This window comes from Convolutriloba macropyga, chromosome 1, assembly GCF_964194025.1.
Source record: "Convolutriloba macropyga chromosome 1, txConMacr16.3, whole genome shotgun sequence".
Taxonomy (NCBI): domain Eukaryota; kingdom Metazoa; phylum Xenacoelomorpha; order Acoela; family Convolutidae; genus Convolutriloba; species Convolutriloba macropyga.
Window position 1 is genome coordinate 81691789 of NC_134468.1, and position 16990 is coordinate 81708778.

Sequence of the window (16990 nt, forward strand, 5' to 3'; positions counted from 1 at the left end):
CAAAATCTAATTAAAAGAGGTTACGCCTGGCCGGACCCTTGAAGAGACTACGCCTCATCTAGCAAGAAGCCGGTATAATATTTACGAAAACAATTGAAATTACAGTCAGTCAAACAAATAAATTGAACACGTCATAGCTATCCTGAATAAATAGGTAAGTAATGGATCTTAAAAAATTCTGAGCTGACAGGGAATCAGTTCTCTGATGCTTTCAGGAATTAAATTTTTTTTCTTGCGCGAAATTGTACGCTACGATAACTTTGATCCGCAGTGAATTTTTATTGTTTTTTGAATTGGGTACACGTATAAGTTTGTGCGAGACTCTTCTTGTTTCATGGTTTCCCGGTGTGCTACAAAATGATGCCGGGGGTATACCAAATTGTATATTAGCACCCGGAGGGGTATATTGAGGGTATTTCAGCACTACTTCAGGTGTTCTGGGCCATTTTCAGCCGAATTTTAGCCGAAAATCGACATTTCTGAATTTTTCAGATTTGGCAAATGTCGAATATTACTCGGGGAAGAGTCTATAAAAAAGGAAACACCGTGAGGGTGCCCATGCTAAGCCGAGGCCCTCTCGTTCGACCAGTCGTTGATGCACTGCACAATCCTATAAATTTGAATTTTTTGGACAATTTTTGCGCTAGTTTTGGAGGATTTCGTGTCTTTTTTCGGCCATTTTTGGCTATTTTTGGACGTTTTTTAGACCTGTTTTGGACGTCCTTTCGGCCATTTCTGATGTTATTTTTTACTATTTCTGACGCTTTTTTCGGCTATTTTGAACGTTTTTTCCACCGTTTCCGACGTTTTTTCGGCTATATTCGAGGCCTTTGGTACCTATTTTGAACGTTTTTTTCGTCCATTTCTGACGTATTTTTCGGCTGTTTTTGATGTTTATGTGACCTATCTTGGACGTTTTTTCGGCCATATCTGACGTTTTTTTTCGGCTATTTTTGACATTTTTGGGACCGATTTTGGACTTATTTTCGGTCTTTTTTAACGTTTCTTTCGGCTATTTTGGACGTTTTTTAGACGGGCCGAGTCATGGCCAAGACTTGCATTTATACGTGCACATCTTGGCCGAGACTTGCATTTAGACGTGCACGTCTTGGCCAAGACTTGCATTTAGACTTGCACGTCTACGCCAAGACTTGCATTTGTACTGAAAAGTGTAAAAAGTGACATGATCATAGCTCTGAATCAGTACCGATATAAGACGGTCCAGTACTGATAATGACTTGCAGTTCAGTCCGTGACACCGCTCATGTCATCTGATTTTTTGGTGTGGTGACTTAAGCTTGCTTACGGATTTTTCACTGGGTTGTCTTTCCAGTAAGTTCTACAGGTCTGCATATTCAACAAAATTATTAGTTTTTTTTTGCTTTAAGACCAAATTCCGTTAGGTTGTAGTTTTAATTGAATTGAACTGAATTGAATCTCATTTACCAGCTACATAACATTAATTCAACAAAACAAAATCTAATTAAAAGAGGTTACGCCTGGCCGGACCCTTGAAGAGACTACGCCTCATCTAGCAAGAAGCCGGTATAATATTTACGAAAACAATTGAAATTACAGTCAGTCAAACAAATAAATTGAACACGTCATAGCTATCCTGAATAAATAGGTAAGTAATGGATCTTAAAAAATTCTGAGCTGACAGGGAATCAGTTCTCTGATGCTTTCAGGAATTAAATTTTTTTTCTTGCGCGAAATTGTACGCTACGATAACTTTGATCCGCAGTGAATTTTTATTGTTTTTTGAATTGGGTACACGTATAAGTTTGTGCGAGACTCTTCTTGTTTCATGGTTTCCCGGTGTGCTACAAAATGATGCCGGGGGTATACCAAATTGTATATTAGCACCCGGAGGGGTATATTGAGGGTATTTCAGCACTACTTCAGGTGTTCTGGGCCATTTTCAGCCGAATTTTAGCCGAAAATCGACATTTCTGAATTTTTCAGATTTGGCAAATGTCGAATATTACTCGGGGAAGAGTCTATAAAAAAGGAAACACCGTGAGGGTGCCCATGCTAAGCCGAGGCCCTCTCGTTCGACCAGTCGTTGATGCACTGCACAATCCTATAAATTTGAATTTTTTGGACAATTTTTGCGCTAGTTTTGGAGGATTTCGTGTCTTTTTTCGGCCATTTTTGGCTATTTTTGGACGTTTTTTAGACCTGTTTTGGACGTCCTTTCGGCCATTTCTGATGTTATTTTTTACTATTTCTGACGCTTTTTTCGGCTATTTTGAACGTTTTTTCCACCGTTTCCGACGTTTTTTCGGCTATATTCGAGGCCTTTGGTACCTATTTTGAACGTTTTTTTCGTCCATTTCTGACGTATTTTTCGGCTGTTTTTGATGTTTATGTGACCTATCTTGGACGTTTTTTCGGCCATATCTGACGTTTTTTTCGGCTATTTTTGACATTTTTGGGACCGATTTTGGACGTTTTTTCGGTCTTTTTTTACGTTTCTTTCGGCTATTTTGGACGTTTTTTAGACGGGCCGAGTCATGGCCAAGACTTGCATTTATACGTGCACATCTTGGCCGAGACTTGCATTTAGACGTGCACGTCCAGGCCAAGACTTGCATTTAGGCTTGCACGTCTACGCCAAGACTTGCATTTGTACTGACAAGTGTAAAAAGTGACATGATCATAGCTCTGAATCAGTACCGATATAAGACTTGCAATTTGACGTGTCCAGTACTGATAATGACTTGCAGTTCAGTCCGTGACACCGCTCATGTCATCTGATTTTTTGGTGTGGTGACTTAAGCTTGCTTACGGATTTTTCACTGGGTTGTCTTTCCAGTAAGTTCTACGGGTCTGCATATTCAACAAAATTATTAGTTTTTTTTGCTTTAAAACCAAATTCCGTTAAGTTGTAGTTTTAATTGAATTGAACTGAACTGAATCTCATTTACCAGCTACATAATATTAATTCAACAAAACAAAATCTAATTAAAAGAGGTTACGCCTGGCCGGACCCTTGAAGAGACTACGCCTCATCTAGCAAGAAGCCGGTATAATATTTACGAAAACAATTGAAATTACAGTCAGTCAAACAAATAAATTGAACACTTCATAGCTATCCTGAATAAATAGGTAAGTAATGGATCTTAAAAAAGTTCTGAGCTGACAGGGAATCAGTTCTCTGATGCTTTCAGGAATTAAATTTTTTTTCTTGCGCGAAATTGTACGATAACTTTGATCCGCAGTGAATTTTTATTGTTTTTTGAATTGGGTACACGTATAAGTTTGTGCGAGACTCTTCTTGTTTCATGGTTTCCCGGTGTGCTAAAAAATGATGCCGAGGGTATACCAAATTGTATATTAGCACCCGCAGGGGTATATTGAGGGTATTTCAGCACTACTTCAGGTGTTCTAGGCCATTTTCAGCCGAATTTTAGCCGAAAATCGACATTTCTGAATTTTTCAGATTTGGCAAATGTCGAATATTACTCGGGGGAAGAGTCTATAAAAAAGGAAACACCGTGAGGGTGCCCATGCTAAGCCGAGGCCCTCTCGTTCGACCAATCGTTGATATACTGCACAATCCTATAAATTTGAATTTTTTGCACAATTTTTGCGCTAGTTTTGGAGGATTTCGTGTCTTTTTTCGACCATTTTTGGCTATTTTTGGACGTTTTTTAGACCTATTTTGGACGTCCTTTCGGCCATTTCTGATGTTATTTTTTACTATTTCTGACGCTTTTTTCGGCTATTTTGAACGTTTTTTCCACCGTTTCTGACGTTTTTTCGGCTATATTCGAGGTCTTTGGTACCTATTTTGAACGTTTTTTCGTCCATTTCTGACGTATTTTTCGGCTGTTTTTGATGTTTATGTGACCTATCTTGGACGTTTTTTCGCCCATATCTGACGTTTTTTTCGGCTATTTTTGACATTTTTGGGACCGATTTTGGACGTTTTTTCGGTCTTTTTTTACGTTTCTTTCGGCTATTTTGGACGTTTTTTAGACGGGCCGAGTCATGGCCAAGACTTGCAATTATACGTGCACATCTTGGCCGAGACTTGCATTTAGACGTGCACGTCTTGGCCAAGACTTGCATTTAGACTTGCAAGTCCAGGCCAAGACTTGCTTTTAGACTTGCACGTCTACGCCAAGACTTGCATTTGTACTGACAAGTGTAAAAAGTGACATAATCATAGCTCTGAATCAGTACCGATATAAGACGGTCCAGTACTGATAATGACTTGCAGTTCAGTCCGTGACACCGCTCATGTCATCTGATTTTTTGGTGTGGTGACTTAAGCTTGCTTACGGATTTTTCACTGGGTTGTCTTTCCAGTAAGTTCTACAGGTCTGCATATTCAACAAAATTATTAGTTTTTTTTGCTTTAAGACCACATTACGTTAAGTTGTAGTTTTAATTGAATTGAACTGAATTGAATCTCATTTACCAGCTACATAACATTAATTCAACAAAACAAAATCTAATTAAAAGAGGTTACGCCTGGCCGGACCCTTGAAAAGACTACGCCTCATCTAGCAAGAAGCCGGTATAATATTTAGGAAAACAATTGAAATTACAGTCAGTCAAACAAATAAATTGAACACTTCATAGCTATCCTGAATAAATAGGTAAGTAATGGATCTTAAAAAAGTTCTGAGCTGACAGGGAATCAGTTCTCTGATGCTTTCAGGAATTAATTTTTTTTTCTTCCGCGAAATTGTACGCTACGATAACTTTGATCCGCAGTGAATTTTTATTGTTTTTTGAATTGGGTACACGTATAGGTTTGTGCGAGACTCTTCTTGTTTCATGGTTTCCCGGTGTGCTACAAAATGATGCCGGGGTTATACCAAATTGTATATTAGCACCCGGAGGGGTATATTGAGGGTATTTCAGCACTACTTCAGGTGTTCTGGGCCATTTTCAGCCGAATTTTAGCCGAAAATCGACATTTCTGAGTTTTTCAGATTTGGCAAATGTCGAATATTACTCGGGGGAAGAGTCTATAAAAAAGGAAACACCGTGAGGGTGCCCATGCTAAACTGAGGCCCTCTCGTTCGACCAGTCGTTGATGCACTGCACAATCCTATAAATTTGAATTTTTTGCACAGTTTTTGCGCTAGTTTTGGAGGATTTCGTGTCTTTTTTCGGCCATTTTTGGCTATTTTTCGACGTTTTTTAGACCTATTTTGGACGTCCTTTCGGCCATTTCTGATGTCATTTTTTACCATTTCTGACGCTTTTTTCGGCTGTTTTGGACGTTTTTTAGACGGCCCGAGTCATGGCCAAGACTTGCATTTATACGTGCACATCTTGGCCGAGACTTGCATTTAGACGTGCACGTCTTGGCCAAGACTTGCATTTAGACTTGCAAGTCCAGGCTAAGACTTGCATTTAGACTTGCACGTCTATGCCAAGACTTGCATTTGTACTGACAAGTGTAAAAAGTGACATAATCATAGCTCTGAATCAGTACCGATATAAGACTTGCAATTTGAATTGCCCAGTACTGATATTGACTTGCAGTTCAGTCAGTGACACCGCTCATGTCATCTGAATTTTTGGTGTGGTGACTTATGCTTGCTTACGGGTTTTTCACTGGGTTGTCTTTCCAGTAAGTTCTACAGGTCTGCATATTCAACAAAATTATTAGTTTTTTTGCTTTAAAACCAAATTCCGTTAAGTTGTAGTTTTAATTTAATTGAACTGAATTGAATCTCATTTACCAGCTACACATTAATTCAACAAAACAAAATCTAATTAAAAGAGGTTACGCCTGGCCGGACCCTTGAAGAGACTACGCCTCATCTAGCAAGAAGCCGGTATAATATTTACGAAAACAATTGAAATTACAGTCAGTCAAACAAATAAATTGAACACTTCATAGCTATCCTGAATAAATAGGTAAGTAATGGATCTTAAAAAAGTTCTGAGCTGACAGGGAATCAGTTCTCTGATGCTTTCAGGAATTAAAATTTTTTTCTTTTGCGAAATTGTACGCTACAATAACTTTGATCCGCAGTGAATTTTTATTGTTTTTTGAATTGGGTACACGTATAAGTTTGTGCGAGACTCTTCTTGTTTCACCATGGTTGCTGAGCGAATCTAATTTTAAATAAGCTGACACAGGTCTTCTGAGTTCGCCGAACATAAATTTGAAAATATTTTTAGCAAAAATTTCATAAACGGTAAGAAGATGATATTTTGTCATGATATTCTTAATCGCACCCGTTTTTCGTTTAAAGAAAATGGTCCTACATATTCTTGTTCCATCTTATGAATTTCGTCAATATGTGTCCTATAAGTGTTTCCGTATATTAAAAGACCATATTCTATTGTCGATTTCACATCGGCATTGTAGAAGGTTGATATTTGGTTTTTAGTGAAATAAATTCTTGCACTATATGCAACACCCGAAAATTTTGCTAACTTTTTCGCAAGTTTTTTTACAGTGCTAAGTAAATTTCATCGATTTGTCAAAATTAATACCCATATGTTTGCATTCTTTTTCGATTTGAACGTTTTTGAAAACACCGTCCAGTTATTTAGCTTTTTTGTTGGGGCCAAAAGGCATAAGCATGCATTTGTTTTCATTGAGCGTTCAACAGTTCTGATCAAACCACTTCTTGACGTTTTTTACATCAGAGGAAAGTTTAGCATTTTCATTAACTGAGCACGACTTTATGGTATTATCATCTGCATACAAAAGTACTTCCGAGTTCGAGCAGCATTGGAGCATGTCATTAATGTATATTAGAAAGAAAGTTGGCCCTAATATTGATCCCTGTGGTTTGCCATAATTAACATCAATGGAGTTTGACGTCTTATTGTTCGAAAAACATGTTGAGATCTGTCAGAGAAATAAGTTTTAATTAAATCAAGTGTTTTCCCTCTGAAACCATAATTTCCTAGCTTTGAAATCAAAATATGATTGTTGACTGTGTTAAAAGCGTTTTTTTAAATCAATGAATAATGACACCCCAGATAGTTTTTTTCTAGTGCCTCAGAGATGAAGTCAGTAAACTTTATTCATGCATTGATGCAGGACTTCTTTGGTTGGACTCCAAATTGCTTTGGGGTTAAAATTCTATGTCTGCCAAGAAAACTCATATTTCTCCTATTGATTAAACTTTCAAAAATATTAGAAAACGAGGTTTACAGACTAATGAGTCTATAGTTCGCAGGGTCGCTTTTACTGCCCTCCTTGTGCAAAGGAATCACTTTTGTTTTTTTAAATGGTAAAGGGAAATATCATTTTTCAAAACAGGTGTTAAAAACATTGCATAAGTAATCACATATTACGGGCGAGAAAATATTAACAATTTCGCTGTTTAATCCATCATGACCAGCAGACTTTTTCTTTTTCAGAGACCTAATAACCTTAGTTAGTTCACTTGGTGATGTTGGAGAAAAAAGCATCTCTGTTCAATTCTTTTGGCTTTAATCTTCTCTATAAAAGAAGTTTTAAAAGACCGAGACACATTTTCGTCAATTTTCGCAAAAAAAATGTTCCGAATAATTGGCTCAACGTTACATATGTTGCCTTTTTTCGTGTTGCAAATTGTTTGATATGCCTGAAACAAGCTTTTTTTTCGTTTTATCAGCCCCAACCAAGGCATCATAAAATTTCCTTTCCTCATGTTCTATAGTTTTCGTAAATATTTTTCTCTGCTTTTGCAACTTGAACGGTTTTCATCAGTTTTTCCTTTGAACCACTTTTTAAAAAGCTGATTTTGTTTATTTTTCTGGGATTTTATTTTCTTATTGTACCATATCGCTGTTTTTTGCGATTTCTTCCAAGGTGCAAGTCGATCCAATAATGTATTCATAATTTTAACCAAACTAGATACCCTGTTGTCAACATTAATGTCTGGATTTTTTCAAGTTTTTGCAATTCAGTGTATAAGTGGAACAAATAATTTAAACAAATTTGTTCTTTTCTCAATTTTCCAAAATCACGAAATTTATGTGAGAAACAGCTTTTCGTCTCCATTTTGTCAATCAATAACATTAAAACTGGAAAATGATCACTAAGAGACGTTTTGATTGTAATAGTTTCATGCTGCTCTTTCACAAGGAAATGATCGAGACAACTTTCTCTAGTTTCAGCAACGCGGGTTGGTATTCCATTAGGCAACTTAAAGCTGAAACTTTGTATCAATCGTTCATATTTGAAAACAGTATTACACTTTTTCTAAATATTTTTGTTGAAGTCACCACAAATGTAAAGATTCTTGAGATTGGAAATATATTGTAAAAACTCTTCAAACTCTGCAAAGAATTTTTCAAAACTCTTGTTTAGTGGTCTGTAAACAACTGTAAAAAACTTGTTTTGTTGTCTTTTTCCGTTTTAACTGTAGTTTTTTCAAATGATGTAGTTAATGGCGTTTGGATTTTTTCAAAGCCGATTTCAGATTTCACCAGAAAAGCCACACCTCCTCCTTTTTTTTCCAGTTTTTGACTCAACTGCTATTTCATAACCTTCTTAAGAGTACATTCCCAGGTTATCATTTTCGTTAAGCCATGTTTCAGAGAGCAATAAGCCAAGGTTGTTTTTGAAAATTTTTAAGAAAACAGTTGAGCAGGTCAAGATGGGATTTAAAGGACTGTATGTTAAGGGACAGTATACAAGGATTACCTATTGCCTGTAATGCGTTTTTCGTAAACGTACTCCCCTATAATTTATCAACAGTCGTTAATTAGATTGGAGTTTGCAGATGCTTGTTCCCTCGCTGCCCCATCCACAATTGCAATAAAATACTCCGAACATAGAGCCATCTTACTGCTTGTCGGCGTAGCTGATAGATCAAACTGTCCTTTCATGCAATTAACTGGGTCGTCAGGTAAATCCAGCTTATGTTTTCTTGAGTGTTTATAGTTTGTAGTCTTTTTCTCAAAAGAGTTCAAATTTTGTTTCCAGTTTTTGTCTTTATGATTAGGTGGATCAACTCGTAGTTTACCGTCGTTTCTTACAAAACCCCCAGCAACTGAATTTTCACGTATCATGGTTGCACAATTTTTGAGCGCGTCCACCACCTTTATACCATTTACAGCACAGGAGTAGCAGTTACCATTTAAGTTTTTTTGAAAAACTTTCACTTGGCAGTTCCATGTTGTTGTAATGAGCCCAATTTCATTGCTTTTGTTCATAATTTCAGCATCTTTGGGGGGGGGGGGGGGCTCACATGGATAACTAATTTTTACCCCCGTTTAATTTATCCAATAACACGTTTCGCCGGCTGAAGATAAAAATCATTATCGTCGAAATAAATAAATTTTACAGTTATTGGGGTTATTCCGTTTTTAAAAAGCTTCAAGGGATGGCATGCCTTGATTCTATCAGGCGTAATTGTATAATTGAAGTAATGGTAAATTGCTTTGCAAACATCATTAGATAAGTTTTTGCTTATTGGGTTAATTGGGAAGTTTTTGAAAACCAAGCAGTCGATTTTGGAGCTCATCAACGTTTTTGTTCAGTATACGAATGTTATCTTTTTGACATTTAACTGTTTGCTCAAGTGATATAATTCTGATCATAAGTTCTTTAACTAATTTAATCATTTCGCAGTTTCCGGTTGACCCATTTGCATTAACAGGATCAAAATTAGCCATTTTGCATGCAGAAAGTATAGTTGAATTATGTGTATAGTTAACGTTAAATCAGGAACAAGGACCTCGCACAATCCACCCCGACTCTTCTGTCCTATCTTAAGCGTTTTTGACTGGCGAGTTAAAATTGAGGGAAATTTCTGTAAGTGGCAGTGACAGTCCGAGTTGTGGAGGAGGTAAAACAGGTGGTTCGCCCTTCGGATCAATGAGTTTTGAGCAATTTGCAGTTTGCGTGTTGAGTTGCCTCATGGCGGATCTCTACTAGCTCTGTGTCGCTACGCGACCTCTCCTCTCAATTATACTCTTTGATTAGTTGGCCCCACTGTGTTTCTATCAGATCGAAATTCCTATTGATAGCATTTTAATTGTTAAGCGTTTTGTGTTCAGTTCAATATTTATAATGCTTAAAATTGGATTTGTTTTGCGCTTAAAATGAGCTTCAATTGTCGATGTGTTTATTTTTTTGCGGCTTCAAACCTGAGAGAAATATGAAGTAATAGAAATATTTGAGTTGAGTTCATTCTGCGCCACGTTTTCTATACCTGTTGAACGTTGTTTAATTATTTGTTTTAGCCTCTCAACTAATCCTAGTGCTCTGTGGTCATTGTTGGCACCTAATTGAATTTTTGTAGCAGATAGTCACTTCATTTAATCAAGTTTTAGCGTATTTTTTTCAGATTATTGGGGAAACTAGGAAAAATGATTCAGTACCCTCAATTTCATTAGATTAACTATTATTTTTTTGCGTTCAAGCAGTCTTTGAAATTGGATTGCACCCCTAAAAAATAATAAACGATTTAATTAATCGAAATCTATTGTAAAAGTCACTTGCTGAAGTGAGTAGTGCTCAAGTAAGTTGTGGGTCTTGAGGGAACTATTGAAGCGGGGTTAAAGACTCTTTTGAGTGCTATCGCAACTATCGCAACCAAACAATTTATCACGACCAAAGTTCAGTTTTTGAAATAGATACTTGTTTCCATGGGTGTTTGTTTCCGCGGGGGCTTATATGCTTCGGGGTTCATTCCCAATATAAAATTAGGTGTTTTTCCGTGTTTATTTTTGTGGGGCTTTATTTCCCATCTATAATTAAATGTTCTCTGGGGGTTTATTTCTTAGACCCGTGTCCCTGGCTGTCCATCATACAACTTTCCTTGATTTCATACAAGGTCATGTATGATTCCCGGTAACCGTTCAAGGTCATCTTTGATTTGGATTATTTCTTGTTAGTCATACAAATGTCATAAAAAATTTAAAACATATTTCCAAAATGCATAGCTTGTAATGCCCAAAGTAAATAATCAATAATCGCTGCAACTATATGAGAGCAAAAAAACGACATGATCTGTTAAAGATTTTAATAAGTCACAACCCAAACACCCGTTGCAGATGACCTCGGAAAAAAATGACAAGAGTTTTATTGCAATTTGAACTGCCAAAGTTTCCACTTTGACATTTCAACTATTGAGAAAGGTCTTTACTTATCAAATTTTAATAGAGGAGAAGTTGTATTGTGGTAAACTACAAATGTTATTTCAGAGGTAGGCGAATAGTACGCATCTGAGGAACGTTTCAAAGTTGTTCAGTGTCGTTCATCCCCAATTGGCTCAGCCAATCATCAAGTGGCAGGTGATCTTTGTATGAAATCGAGGAAATTGTACATCCATATCAAACATGAGTTCCTGGGTCTCCTGTTTGTCGAATTTTTTTGGTTTGTGAAGTCTTATGAGATTTGAACTGTGACTCAAAATTCTAATTTTTCCTCTAGGAACAAATTTGATTTCCCGGGTTTCTATTATTAATCATATATGAGTTAGTTTCCGGGGACAAGGATTTCGTCAAAATTTATGTAAGAAATGCGCTGACAGCCATTGGGAAATTATTTTGCAGCGAATGTCTTAATACAAATCGCTTAATCTTGCGTATTTTCAGCATCTTTTTTACACAATTTGAGAATTTTTCAGCACATTAATTGGAAAATAATGTAAAAATTATCCGCTGAAATTTTTATTCAGCGGCTGTCAGCGCATTTCTCTATTTCATACATTTTCTGTAATTTCAGCATTTATCTTACACAATTTCAGCATTCATCTTAGGAATTTTAAAGGATTTCCTTAAACAATTTGGAAAAATTTTTTGAATTTAATTTGCTTTTGTACATAGAGAAGAAGCACTGGAACATATAGAAGAGCAGTCCATTTTAAAAACAGTTTTAAATCTGCCAAAGATTAAAAAACTTTTTTAACGCTTGAGATATATCAGTTATCGCAGCAGGAGTATCTAGCCAAAACACTTGATTGAATGAAACCAGGTTGTTTAAGCATAATGCTCTTAGCGCAACGCTTTTCAGTTGTTTTTTTTTTTCAAAAATATGAAACATAACCGACTAACGTCGGGCGAATTGCTCTCAAACGACCGGCGAGCGGTTGGCTTGGTCAGTAGCTAGCCACGGGGGGGGGGTGCACCGGGGGATGATGGGGGCAGCACTGGGTGGGGGGGGGGGCAAAAGCGCGGCGGTGGGGGGGGGCGGTTGGAGCCAATAGTGGGGGTGGGGGGTCAACAAAGGGGGGGGGGTGTCAACCTCTAAGAACCGCCCCTCACACCATAAGTATAAGTATAAGTCTCCAAGACAGTTTGAGCTGAAACAGACCTGAAAGGCTCTAAGAGCACGTAATGCCCGCTGGGCGCTACCTGTTTATCCCGTTTTTGAGGACGAAAAGTCAAAAGCGTCAGACGAAAAATTGGTCAAGCGAAAAATCGCATAAAAAAAAAGACCGACAGGACTAATATAATTGCTACAAACTTCGTTTGAGAGCAATTAATTATCATTTAAAAGACAACGCAGATTTTGGATTGATTAATTGCTTTACAGAAATGCAAAATTTGAGAGATAATAATTGGTGAGTACGTTATAAGCAATAGTGACCAATAAATTTGAACGTAATTTAAATTAGGAAAAAGGCTGAATCTGGTGAATTGTAAATTTTCACAAGAGCTTAAAATTTTTTTAAACGGTGCTCAGTTGCGAAGTGTTGAAATTTTGTAAGACGGGTGTTGTATCCGCTGAATTTGAATTTTTGACAAGTGTTGAAAATATGTAAGAAAGTTGCTGCAATGCTGCTGAAGTTTTGCAAGAGAAGTATTGAAATTACGCAAAAAATGCTTTATCCAATGATTTTGTAATTTTCACAAGTGCTGAAATTATGAGAGAAAGGTGCTGAATCAAATGCTGATTTTATGTAAGAACTGAAATGTGCTGAAATGTGCTGAAATATTTTGTTTCAGCGGATCCAGCACCTATTTTTCAAACTATACGCAATCAGCACAAACTTTACATAATTTCCGCACATTCAGCGGATTTGTTTCAAAAATATCTGCTAACAGCTGCTGACCCTTCGACCCGGGTTTCATGCAAAGATGATATATGATTTCCGTGGTTCCATGCAAGGATCGTACTAAGAAATACGCTAAAATTTGTATGACATCATATATGATTCTTGGGATCTTTTCCGTTTGCCCCCCCCCCCCCCCCCCAGCTTAGTGGGCGCAAATTATTTGCGCCCCCAGATGCACGTGCCATATTTTTACATAATGTTTTACTATGTAATGGCACGTGCTCTGTAACTGGGGGGCGCATAACGTACTGGGGGGGGGGGGGGGGGGAGCACAAACGGAAAAGATCCGATTCTTGTATGAAACCTAGTAAGTGGGAACCTGGGGTGGGTATATTTTAAAATGAAATTGAGATGGAAAATGTATTGCAGATTGTACGAGCAAATAGTAGACTCACTACTAAGCAAAGACACCTGACCATTCAAGTATACTGTTACATATTAAACTACATCAAAAACATTAAACCATGCGTGATCACATCAAAAGTTATGCAATCTAACGCGTGAACAAAGAACTGAATGTCAGTTTTGTAGTTGCTGTTTTAAAAATACTTGTTAACATTTATATTGGAGGTTGGTTTCTTGGCTGTTTGTGTGAAGAGAGGTCTCTGCGGATAGAATTGACAAAGGTTGTCAAAAATTTGTTTGTTGTTGTTTGTTTGTTTGTTTGGGTTAGTTGAGCATGTAGCTTTCGTAGACAGGAACCATGTACTTGATGTTGATAAAGGCATCCTCGCCCCCGTGGAGCTCAAATCCTTGCAATGTCTCTTCGATGAGGTCTCCCACGTTTTCCCTCTTCATTTGGCTGTAGTCTATTTTGTCACCAATATTTTCTGCAACAAAAAAAAAACAAATTATTGTCCTTGAGTTTGCCCGACTATTCAAAAAAAAAATTACTTCAACTTTTCTCTGAACCCGTGTATGAATTTTCGGGCTTATCTCATTACTGCCTCCCCCGCATGATATTCTACCCCCCCCCCCATTATAGTATATTTAGCACAAGGTTTCACGGGGAAGGGGCTATATGTTATAAGATCACTAACTGGGAAGGATCCGAATTTTCTTGTATAAAGGTAGTCAGATTTTTAAACTATTTTGGGTCTTTCCCATTATAGCCCCCCCCCCCCCAGCATAGTAGTCAGATAACCTATAGCCCCCCAATCATAGTAAATATGTCATAAGGGGGGGGGGGCTATAATTTCATGGGGGGGGGGGCTATAATGGGAAAGACCCAATATTTTTTTTCAATTTATTATTCTATTTATTTTTCTCTATTCAATTCAAACAATTAGTCTTTACCAATGAAAATAAGACTCTATTATAAATTCTCTTCTTAAAGTTTAATTTCACTATGCCGTGCTAAAATAATTGTTGTGGTAATAGGGTATTGACAATAGAAATAACCCTAGGAGAGCGGGGGGGGGGGTCGGAATAGATCCAAATTGGACAGAGATACTAACTGTTGTGTGACTTGTACTGTCTTAGGATGGGTAGAAGTTGTCTGTAGTAAGGCACCAGAGCCTCCCCCACCATCTCCCCACTTACTATCAGATGCTGCATTATCTTGAGGGTTGTACACATTATCTGGTGGTCTTTCGTCTCCAAAGCCTCTACACAAGCAAACAACCCGGGTCGAAAAAAAATTTCCAAAAATTATGTAAGAAATGCGCTGAAAATTTAGAACAGACAAATATAACAATAATTTTGTTTTCTGCGTAGTCGCAGCGGAGCAGCATTAGGCTTTTAGTCTACTGTGCATTAACAGTAGCCTATTCTCAGCTGTCCTTCCCGGGTCGAGGTTATTGGGTAAATTTTCGTAAGAAATGCGGTGAATGCGGTGAATTTTCGTAAGAAATGCGGTGATTGCGGTGAATGCGGTGAAAAAAAATTTCACCGCTTTTCACCGCATTTCTTACAAAAATTCACTACCAAATTTACCGCATTTCTTACAAAAATTCACCGCATAGAATATTTTGGCAAATTAATGTAAGAAATGCGGTGAATGCGGTGAAAAAAAAATTCACCGCTAATCGACCCCAGGCCTAGGTGTCAACGTTAAAAAGCGCTATTTGAGATTTTGTTATGGGCTCAAATATTCATGTGCATGTAACACCCTTACAATTTTTTTGTGATTTGCTGATTTTTATACGAAATTTTCAAAGAACTGTTGATTCAGGTGAAGAAAATTTCGAATTTCATGAAAAACGTTTTCTTTTAACTTTTTGAAAAAGACGACTTACAAAATTCATGATAGTTCATTTTAAAGCCGGGATTTTAATCTTTTTGAACTCATATAGAAATATTATTGATTCTTTTGATTTGTTGAATTGTATACGACATTTTCAAAATTTTCAAAGAATTGTCAAATTAGGCGAAGAAAATGTCGAACATTACGAAAAATATTCGTTTATAACTTTTTGAAAAAACACAAGATAGAAAGTGTATGATAGCTCATGTTGTTGATGTAATAACGTACTCTTTGATTTTATGTAGAAATTAATGCCAATTTGCTGATTTATATATGAAATTCTCAAAGAACTGTCGAGTTAGGAGAATAAAATGTCGGACTTCATGAAAATATTTGTTTATAATTTTTTAAAGAAGGCGAGATAGAAAGTGTATGGTAGCCTATTTGGTTGCTGTAATAAAGTACGCTTTGAGTTTATGTAGCAATTAATTGCTAATAATTGCCGACTTTGAAATTTGTTCGATTTGATCTAATTGATTTATTGGTTGATTCTTTCGGTCTTTTGAAAAGAGGAAAACAGCGCTAACGTTGTTGCGTAGAGGCTCAAATGGGAAATTAATCAAAACTAGCGGTTTTGTTTGAAACTCTTGAATACTCGAAAAATGTGAGTAAAAGATGTTGAACAGTGAAAAATTGTTGATGATGGAGATTGTCTACAGTGAGCTGTCTGAAGATGCCTGGTTTGACAAAAAATCAGCTGAAGCGCTGATTCAGGTAAGAAAAGTTCAGCAGGGGGAATTCATAGAAGACAAGTTGAAGTTTCGTAAGAAATGCGGTGAAATGCGGCAAAAAAATAAACTTCATCGCGTATTTCTTACATCTTCTTGCGGTGAATGCTGTGAATTGTTTTTTTCACCGCGTTCTCGGTGGCGGTTTATTATTTTTTCGCCGCTTTCTCTCAAGCGGTGAACTATTTTTTTTTCACCGCTAGATGCGGTGAAAAAAAATAATAAATCGCATCAGGCAGTGAAAAAGATTAATTCACCGCCACCGAGAACAAGGTGAAAAAAAATAATTCAACGCGATTCACCGCATTCACGGCAAAAAGAGGTAAAAAATACGCTGTGAAAAATTTTTTTCACCGCATTTCACCGCATTTCTTACAAAAATTCACCACCAAACCTCGACCCGGGTTTATTAGTCCCCACATCCCTCACTGTTCATTTTATGAGCTCTGTTCATTTTGAAAGCTCTTTTTTTGGTGACTATGGCCACTTTTTAGCGATTGAAAGTTTAACATGGTACCATTGTTGCAGCCAAGATTGATCAAGCTATGGTAAATCCAAAAATGTAGCTCATATTCCTGAATTGGTAAATTCAAATTGAAAATCAGATGTTTTATGCCTTAAAAAATGTCTCAATAGGCTCAGCTCAAAGTTTAATTTTCTTTCAACGGCTGCCTGAATTTTAAAAATTAGATTCTTTGCGGAAAGAGTGTGAATTGAAAACAAAAAATGGGTATGTAGGTATGATCTTACAGTATCTAGAAAAGAAAATTTTGAAAGCATTCGTAGCCTCCCGGACCTTGCTCGCAGTGCGTTTCATTGCTGAACCATTGACTTTCAATAGTAACCATTACTGAACCAGCAAGATACAAGTGTAAATGCTTCTGCCAGTCTGCCCAGAGTCTATTAAGAAGGATCCCACTCTGTCCCTTTTCTTCGCAGCCTAATTTACATCATTGGTGTACACTGCACAGAACGTTTCACATCATCAGACTGTACATACATCGAACATAGCAAGTTTTGAAAATTTCGAATAG

General features: G+C 37.1%; 1 protein-coding gene across 1 annotated transcript; it reads right to left on the bottom strand.

Moving 5' to 3' along the window:
- Positions 1-13329: 13329 nt before the first annotated feature.
- Positions 13330-14611, bottom strand: LOC142352007 (parkin coregulated gene protein-like). The gene is made up of 2 exons (XM_075404335.1): positions 14441-14611; positions 13330-13813 (listed from the first exon to the last, which is right to left on the bottom strand). The coding sequence occupies exons 1-2, from the start codon at positions 14559-14561 to the stop codon at positions 13653-13655; spliced, it is 282 nt and encodes a 93-aa protein (XP_075260450.1). The 5' UTR covers positions 14562-14611; the 3' UTR covers positions 13330-13652.
- Positions 14612-16990: the final 2379 nt, after the last annotated feature.

Bases quoted from the DNA above. Each gene is read 5' to 3' on its own strand.
- LOC142352007 (XM_075404335.1), bottom strand. From the start codon at position 14,561: ATGTGTACAACCCTCAAGATAATGCAGCATCTGATAGTAAGTGGGGAG. The intron at 13,814-14,440 runs GTTAGTATCTCT...TTTTTGTTGCAG, and splicing joins ACAGTACAAGTCACACAACA to AAAATATTGGTGACAAAATA.